We start from the raw sequence: 9350 nt of genomic DNA on the forward strand, positions 1-9350 counted from the left end.
ACCAGCTGTGTCTGGCACAGGGCAGCCCCTGGCATCTTCTCACAGAGGCCACCCCTGCAGCCCTCCCCTGCTACCAAAATCTTGCCACATAAACACAGTGCAACAGTAAAAATGTGGTAACATGGTAAAAGACAGTTTTCTCAATGGACAAGATCCTGATGCTGCTGAACAGATGTAGGCTTTTAAGAAGGTGGCATTTTGTATATGCCTTGCAATAGCTACATTTTTAAAAATAGTTACAATTTGCAATTATAGCAGCAAAATTACATAAAATGGAGAAAGATTTGTATTTGTGCCACAGAGATTACTAGATACTATTTTCAGTATTAGAAGCTAAAAGCTTTGGGGATTTCAGTGATTTAAGTCTTTTAGGTGCTTTTAAATTTTACTTGCCATCTATGTTTCAGATGTGGCAATAAGGGAGAATGTGATACATACAAGAAAAAGGTGGAGCTGGGAAGATGAAGTATGAAGCAATACAAAGTTCATAAAATAGGCTGATTGATAGGTATCTCAGAGGAACCAAGTGAGCCCTTCTTACTGCAAAAGGAAACTGTGTAAATGAGAATCACATCTTTGTAAATAGTCATAAAAATACAATATATAAAATATTTGCTCAGCTGTAATTCTCCACCCTTTACCCTTTATGTAGTGAGTTTAGTGGTTTTTTTCTAAACTTTTATTCCCATGTAAATGAGCATCTCTCCTATGAGGAAATGCTGAGAAAGATGGGACTGTTTAGCCTAGAGAAGAGAAGGCTCAGGGGGGATCTTATCAATGTACATAAATACCTGAAGGGCGGGTGCAAAGAGGATGGAACCAGGTTCTTTTCAGTGGTATCCAGTGACAGGGCAAGAGACAATGGGCACAAACTGAAACACAGGAGGTTCCATCATCTGAACATCAGGAAAGACTTTTTCACTGTGAGGACGACTGAGCACTAGAACAGTTTGCCAAGGGAGGTTGTGGAGTCTCCATCCTTGGAGATATTCAAAAGCCGTCTGGACACGGTCCTGGGCAATCTGCTCTAGGTGACCCTGCTTGAGCAGGGAGAGTTGGACCAGATGACCTCCAGAGGTGCCTTCCAACCTCAAGCATTCTGTCATTCCGTAAATTGACACAGAGTTTTTCAGATAAAATACTGGTAATGTAGATCATATATGGATTAGTCAGGCTCATATCTGTACACTTGGCTGGTTAACACCAGAGGATCTGCTAATCATCCTGGTCCTGCCCAAACAAAGCCCCTACATACTGTGGGAAGAAATAAGGTTCCCATAGTGCACATGGGGAAGTGGCTGGGGAAGGCGGTGTGGGTTGCTCCTCCCATGGGAAAAGGCAAACCCATTCATGGGATTGTCTTTGCTCAAGGACCTGGGTGTACTTGGTGGATAATGTGGAAGGATGGGGAGATCCGGTGTGAGCCTCAAGGAGGTTTAACCTTGGGGGAAAAATAATCTGTGATGTGAGTTGTATGTTGTAGGAAGTGATGTAGCAGGAACTAGCTGAACCAACGAAGAGTGAGCTTTGCAAGGAATCGGGCAAGTGCAATGATGACCCAAACCAAGCCGGTGTTGGCACCCAACAATCGAACATGCTGCTTCTCCTGTCCTGAGCACCCATCTTGACAGATGGGGCCCAAGTCATAGCCTGTTCTTATGAACTTTTGGAGGAGTGCAAGAAGCCCATGCAATGGGAGAATAATATCTATCTGTTAAGGGACATTCTGTTAATGAGAATGTATAAATCTGTATGTTGGGTATAAAGATGGTTTAAGTATGTAGTTTAAGTCATAAGTGTTGGTAAGAAGGGATTTCAGTAATGAGAATTAGATACAATGGGATGGTTAGAAGATATATAAATGTATTAAATTATGTGGGACCTGAGCATGACGCAAATGGTATGGAATAAGGGGTGGAGATTGTATTGGGTGTGGCTGAGATGGAGTTAATTTTCCCCATAGCAGCCCTCATAGTGCTGTGCTCTGTATTGGTAGCTAGAAAGGTGTTGATAACACACCAGGGTTTTGGCTACTGCTGAGCAGTGCTGGCACAGCATCAAGGCTGTCTCTCCAACACTCCCCCACCCCCAAAGTCCAGTAGGCTGGGGGTGGGCAAGAGGTTGGGAAGGGATATAGCCAGAACAGCTGACCCAAACTGACCAAAGGGATATTCCATACCATATGATGTCGTGCTCAGAAATAAAAGCTAAGAGAAAGGAGGAGGAGGGGAGGGGCATTCATTATTAAGGCGTTTGTCTTCCAAAGCAACCACTGCTTACTGAGGCCCTACTTCCCAGGAAGTGGCTGGACATTGCCTGCTGATGGGAAGTAGAGAATAATTTTTTTTGTTTCCTTTGCTTCCACGTGCAGCCTTTGCTTTATTAAACTGCCTTTATCTCAACCCATGAGTTTTTCATCTTATTTTCTCCCCCCTTTCCTGCTGAGGAGGGGAGTGATAGAGCAGCTTGGTGGGCACCTGGTGGCCAGCCAAAGTTAACCCACCACAGACTCTCTGTGGATAAATCTATCTATATTATGGACTGATTTCCAAGTCAAGTGTCTCAGTAACTACACACACTAGAGAAGTGCTAACTGTAAAGTATTTCACGTATTAGGGAACCTGCTTTTGAACTGGAACTCAGTATTTATTCTCCTAAGAAATGAAAAATCCTCCAATTTATGTGGATTTTGAAAATTAGCAATCGTGTGAGTTAGTTTGAAGATATACTTAGAGTAACCTATGAAAGCAGAGCCATAAAGGCTACAAGCCTGTAAATGCAATCTCACATCTACCTTTGCACCTTCTGCAGAGCCCTTTTGCTTCTGAATGCCTAAGCAAGCTGCACCAACAGTCCTACGCAGAAGTTATGCATCCATTTTACTGTCCCCCATAAATGCAATGCAAATGCATCTTTGGTACTGGGATCACTCTCACATTTAACAATTTAAGTCAAATGCTGAGCCAGATGGTGATTTCATGGCTTGACATTAGGTGTTTCACTTACCTTCCCATCTTTGTCATAGGGTGAAGCAAAATTATCCAGAAAGGCTCTAAAAACTTGATCTTCTGTCCAGTCTCCATTTTGGTATTTGGGATGATGCTTTGCATTATACACCCCCTGTAAGTCTTCAGTTGTTATGACACCATCTCCAGTCTTAACTAACTTCCTAAATGCCTGCATGATGATCTCTTTTCTTGCATTTGACATGGGAGGCTGTAAAGAAATATTAACAGATTCATTTTATTTCTGCCAACTACTTGCCCAGTTCCAAATTCAAGTAACTGCTGTTGTTAATAGTAAACCTAGTTCAAGGCACTTGGGACAACAACCTGCTGACAGTCTACACTGTCCATGAGATAGGAAAGGCAATATATCATCAAAAAGCAGTGTGATAGAGACTATTGTCTATCAATGCAATAGTAAATGGACAATAAGAGAGAAAATGCTACCTAGAACATTATTCTACCCATTTTAAATACTTCGAACAAGAGCAAGCACTAATTATTTTCTTTATTGTTTAGACTTCAGCAGAGTAAAGAGGCTCCAACCAAAATCAGTCACACTGTGGTTGATTAGAGAAAGCCCCCATTGGATTAGCTCATGTTATAAGGAGATGTGTCATATGACGGACAAAGAAGTGAGATTAATGGACTGAACCACATAGGTACCTGGACTGCAATATAGGAATTTAGGTACCTAAATCAAGGCAGGAATTAATAAAAAAAACATCATAACCATTTATTTGCTAGGAGCCTTACATCTTGCCAATAAATTGTAGAGACATGTTGGGTTCTGAGCTCTCTCATCCACAGAGGTGTTATTTAGGGTGATTTTTTTCTTTTAGCATATTTAGATGGAAATGGAATATTTTAACTTCTCAAGAGTTACTGACATTTTAAGACATCTGTAGATTTTGCTAATTAGTAAGGTGAACTACAGTGCTGTGTTTCACTAGTACTGATTGTGTTCAGCTAATGATGTATCAGGGCTTTCTCTCCATTTAATGTAGTAATAACATAAATTCCCAGACTTACTCTCAGTGTAACAAGAAATTCATCAAAATCAATTGTTCCACTGCCATCTTTATCAAATATCTGGAAAATCTCATGTGCTTCTTCCTTGTCTATCATTGTAGCATAATCATTTAATCCTTTCACAAATTCTTTGAAATCAAGGGTCCTGCTTTTGCCATCATCCAAAATCCAAAATACTCTGTGGAAAACGTGCAATTTGAGGAGAATGCAAAGGAAAGCTTGGAGAACGCTGCAGCAGTTTCGCACAGTGCCAGAGCACAGGGCCACCTTACTGAGATAAAATTTCCCCCTTGTAGTCTTCTGAGAAAAAACAACAGAGGAAAAAAAACAACAAAAAACCCCACCTATTGACAGCAGAGATGACTTGCTTATATTGGGTGCCTGAATATTACACAGCTGAAGTTAAATGAGGTGAAGGCTGCCTTAACTGAAGGAGTCTTCCTATTCATTATATATTGAGCCATCTAAAAGTTGGGCATGTAGATGAAGTTTCAGCTGGTCATCTGGAATTCCTCTGTGGTTAATGGAGCTCGGGAGGGGTTTCAGGGCATGGTGCAGCTCCCCTTTCCTAGGGGTGTGGTGACCCACACTCTCAAGGTGACTGCAGAAGGAGTCTAGATACCCCTCCATAAACTAGACCATTATACATGGGGAATCACACCCCAAAGGAAAAGAAGCACAAAATCCTCAGTATTGAGATACTTAATTATAGAAAATATCAAGGAAAGAGAGATGTTTTATGTTCCCCCTCTCTCCCTGGCAGGAGTTGTTCTGGGTCTCAGGGAAGCATCTTCTGAGGGATTCATGGTCTTCAGTCCTTCAACAGGCAAGCAGGTCAGTCCTGTCTCCCGAAACATGGGAGCCCCAAGCCCAGGCTCTATGGGTTGTGGCATTTGCACTGGAACTGGGAAACTCAAATTTTGGTCCCTGCTTAGCTCTTGAGCCTCTTGCAGCTAAAACTATTAGGCTAAATAAAGGATTTGACTTAGACTCACCTGCCAAGTCCTTTGATGCCTGCAGATCCCCTTGCTAAACACTGCAGGTGAAGTCTTTCTACCGGGTCGGTGGTTTTGGACAGGTTTGTTTTGGCTTAGATTGCCATCTCTCAGTCATGTCTTGCTGTGCCCGGCATCTGGAAGACCAATGCACTCATACAGCATGGATTCACATACACAACAGAGTGCTGAAACCTTAGTATATGGAGCATTCCAAATCCCTCACTTGCAAGGTGCTGCCAACTCTCTCATGAGGACTCATTTTGACCCTCTATTTCCTTTTCCTTATATCCTTTTCTCAGAAGGGGAAATCGTCAGAGGAACTGAACTTTTTCTTTTCACTGAGTGAAGACAATTGCTTTGACCTGCACTTACATGGGCCACCAAACCTGAAAGGAGAGCTCAGACAACCACCCTATGATTAACCCAGATTCAAATACAAAAGTGTGGGTGAGAATTTGCTGCCTACAGTGTATGAACACACTGAAAACTGGTCGATGCAGCCAGGAGAGTACTGCTGCCTCCACATCTTAAGCAGCCCCGCTGAGGCTCCTCAGTCTGGCCAGATTTGCAGTTAGCATTCCCACACAGGAAGAGATGTGACAGCAAAAATTGTCCTGGGTGAGGACCTTTTCCTTATATTTGCTTTTGTTCCATTGTAGTCCTAATTCTCCAGAGCAGCACTTTTGCCCTTTGCACGTCTGAGCAACAGTAATCACCCCAAGACCTGACCTCACCTACGGACAACACCTCGTGCTATTTTAACACAACTGGAGAATAAATTAATGCCTTAAACTTGCACAGCATTTAGCACCCCAGGATTTCAGGACTATGCCAACAGTCACATAAGCCTTCCAGCTTCTCTCAGAGGAAGACAGTGGAATAAAAAGTAGGAAAACCAGCCTGTGGACTTGCAGCACTGCAATAGCACCATCGAGAGCAGCATGCATGGGCTGGCAGAGGGTCGCTCCTTCTCACACAGGGATTATTTGTGCCTAGTGCTAAGAGCACCAGGGCTGCCCATGCCCATACTGATGTTTTAGGGGCACATCAAATCCTGGCCCCTGGGCACACACTCAGGGCCAGGACTGCTGCTCCCTAGCCTGGCTGCTGTGTCTGCACATCATGAAGGCCCCCAAAATATTTTCCAGCCTTTAAAGCATCACAGGACCAGGCCGCAGTGTGTGACAGCCACGGAAGGGCTGGGCTGAGTTACAGCAGAGCCCTGACTCGGAGGGCACTTGGTGCTCTGCTAAGGGCACTCAGGGATGGGGAGATGAAGAAGATAGGTAGCTCCGTGAGACATCGTCAGTGCACATTGCACTTCAAATCTCAGTGTCATTGCATGTGCAGCAGTGTGAATTGAAATGGTCAGAGAAAACTTCTGAGAAACTTGGAATTAAATTGTTTCATCTTAACTACTCCACTCCTGTCTACAGAGCATTGGCTATGGCAGCTTGTAATGTCATGTGTGTTGACTTTTGCAGCCCCTTCAGACAACACCAGCTGGGCTTGGAAAAACCTCAAGATAAAATGTTTTTGTTCTCCCCAAATGGTTTCAGTACTAGCTTATTGCAGAAATCCAGCATGGTAGAAAAGAGATAATTTCAGCTTTTGCTTCATCCAGAATGAGCACAGTTCTCCTGGGAACTCATTAACGAGTGACCAGAGAGACCTTAGAGCTATGTGAGATCAGCAGTCAAAAATGTTTTCTGCAAACAATGACCTGTCTTTTAGGGGAGATATTTAGTTGGCAAGAATATAAAATACAGTGAGTTTACATAAACACTGTACAAACTATATTTACATTATATAATTATGTACTATAGCTTATATATAATGCCTATATAACTATATACAGTACGCATAAACATATGCATGCATAGCACTGTGTAGTATGCCTCTATACTATGTTATATATTTACATAGATCTATAAATACTATGCAACCATAATCTGAGACCAATGATGACATAATTCATCTCCACTGCATGCTGCAAAAATCTACACAAACACACACCATGCAGAGTGTAGTAGCTCTTTGCCTCGGGTTCAGTGGAGGCATTTCCAGTATACTGCAATGCACATCAAATAATCGTTGCAGCGAGATTCATGAATTGAAGGCCCCCTTTAAACCCTCTTTGGTTAAGTAATTAGACAGAGCTTAGGACTCTTTCTACAAAATGAGTTTCCAGATGTTAGGTAATTCTGATTTTGTTCCTGAATTTTTCCAATTTTTTCCAGTATTCCTTTTGAAGTGGGACAGAGTGCTCTAATAATCTCACTAATGCCATAGGAAGAGATAATCCCATTTTTTTCCACATGCATCATGGTTAAAAACACTAATAGTAAATATTTCTGCTGTTCTTTGTGAATCTATATTCTCTAAAATGTTGTTATATAAAACTCAGCAATTAAAGTCTGTTCATAAAGAGATTGCACTTAAATGACACATTACACTAAAGCCTCTTAAACATGACCTGGCTTCCTGTGTCACTGTCCTGGTTTCCCGATTTCGGTTCCTTTTTTCCTGATCCTCCTCCCCATCCCACTGGGAGGGGGGAGGGATGAGCGGCTGCGTGGTGCTTAGTTGCTGGCTGGGGTTAAACCACGACAGTCCTACAACAGCATGCATTTCAGAATCCTTACTATATATTCAATAAATACAGAAAACCAATTAAATATAAACCGTAGTACACGCAAGCCTGGTCCATAGTAACATGTCTGCCATTTCCTTATTTCTGTTGGCTGCTGGTTTAAGCTAGAGATAAACCCTTCCAAGGCTGTTAAAAGACTATACTGTATTGTAAGAAAACAGATTCTGAATCAGAGCAAGGATGGAGCAATGCTCTCTCCTCTCCTTTATTTTTGCTTTTGCCCCTTTTTGGATAATGTGAAATAATTACAGATACAGTCAGGATTTGCTGAATATAACAGTTCTCTGCATACCTGTGGTGGGTTGACCCTGGCTGGATGCCAGGTGCCCACCAAAGCCGCTCTATCACTCCCCCTCCTCAATTGGACAGGGGGAGAAAATAAAACGAAAGGCTCGTGGATCAAGATAAGGGCAGTTTAATAAAGCAGAAGCAAAGGTCGTGCGCGAAAGCAAAGGAAAACAAAAGATTTTATTCTCTACTTCCCATCAGCAGGCGATGTTCGGCCACTTCCCGGGAAGTAGGGCTTCAGTATGTGTAGTGGTTGCTCCAGAAGACAAACGTAAACAAACGAATGCCCCCCCCTTCCTCCTCCTCTCCCTAGCTTTTATTGCTGAGCAGATGTCATATGGTATGGAATATCCCTTTGGTCAGTTTGGGTCAGCTGTCCTGGCTATGTCCCCTCCCAAGATCTTGCCCACCCCCAGCCTACTGGTGAGGGGGGGCAATGTTGGAGAGACAGCCTTGATGCTGTGGGAGCACTGCTCAGCAGTAGCCAAAACCCTGGTGTGTTATCAACACCTTTCTAGCTACCAATACAGAGCACAGCACTATGAGGGCTGCTATGGGGAAAATTAACTCCATCTCAGCCAGACCCAATACAATACCTTACAAATGTATTATGTATTAATAAAACAATAAAAGGTCATAAGTATAATTTTGCATGTTTTTAATTCTTATATCTCTTCCAAGATCATCAGATGTCTCCCATGGTGAAATGAAAAAGGGGCTGGTTAATTTAATTCTGAACACTAGAGAGTTTTGTTTTGTGCAACAGCCTGGGCTATGAGCAATTACAATACCCCAAGTTCTCAGCATTGTTTGTTTCTATGGGCAATGTTGTGTTGTGCAGGCTGAACAGAAATGATTGCATTTCTTCTCCACAAATACAAAACCTGAAATTTTGGGTTGGGTTTTTCAGAAGAACCTTAGGCTGTTCAGCAACCAGATCCCTTTACATCCCTTTAAGACTGAGGCCTGGAAAGAGCCAGATTTAATCTAAGCTATGTTACTGCTCAGCACCATTCGTTTATATGTTATCCTTCAGCTGAGCCCAAGAGCCTCTTGTGAAAATCCTGAAAAACACCCCAATGTGGCTGATGATAGAAACCCACACTAGCCTCTGGATTACCGTAGGCTCCTGAAAGCACCTGTCTTGGCCAAATGCACAAGTTGCACACCACCCCTGAGCACAAGATCTGAGTCTGGGAATCGATTAAGAGGCCTAAACTAATTGCATGCATTTGGGTTTTTTCCTAATAGTTTCATTAAATTATTAAGAGCATGAAAATTGCGTGAATATTTGACAACCATCTAAACACCTCCCTAAAAATCTGGCTTCCCAGCCCCACCAACCCCTCTGTAGCAGTCTGCAGCCTCCCCTCT

The 9350-nt window shown here is 42.7% G+C and overlaps 1 protein-coding gene across 1 annotated transcript; it reads right to left on the reverse strand.

The window, feature by feature from the left end:
• Window positions 1-2976: 2976 nt before the first annotated feature.
• Window positions 2977-5169, reverse strand: LOC127028906 (calcyphosin-like protein). The gene is given in 3 exon segments (XM_050914556.1): window positions 2977-3216; window positions 4038-4215; window positions 5033-5169. Coding segments are annotated over 3 exon segments (555 nt in total).
• Window positions 5170-9350: the final 4181 nt, after the last annotated feature.

Source organism: Gymnogyps californianus, unplaced genomic scaffold, assembly GCF_018139145.2.
Source record: "Gymnogyps californianus isolate 813 unplaced genomic scaffold, ASM1813914v2 HiC_scaffold_48, whole genome shotgun sequence".
Lineage (NCBI taxonomy): Eukaryota > Metazoa > Chordata > Aves > Accipitriformes > Cathartidae > Gymnogyps > Gymnogyps californianus.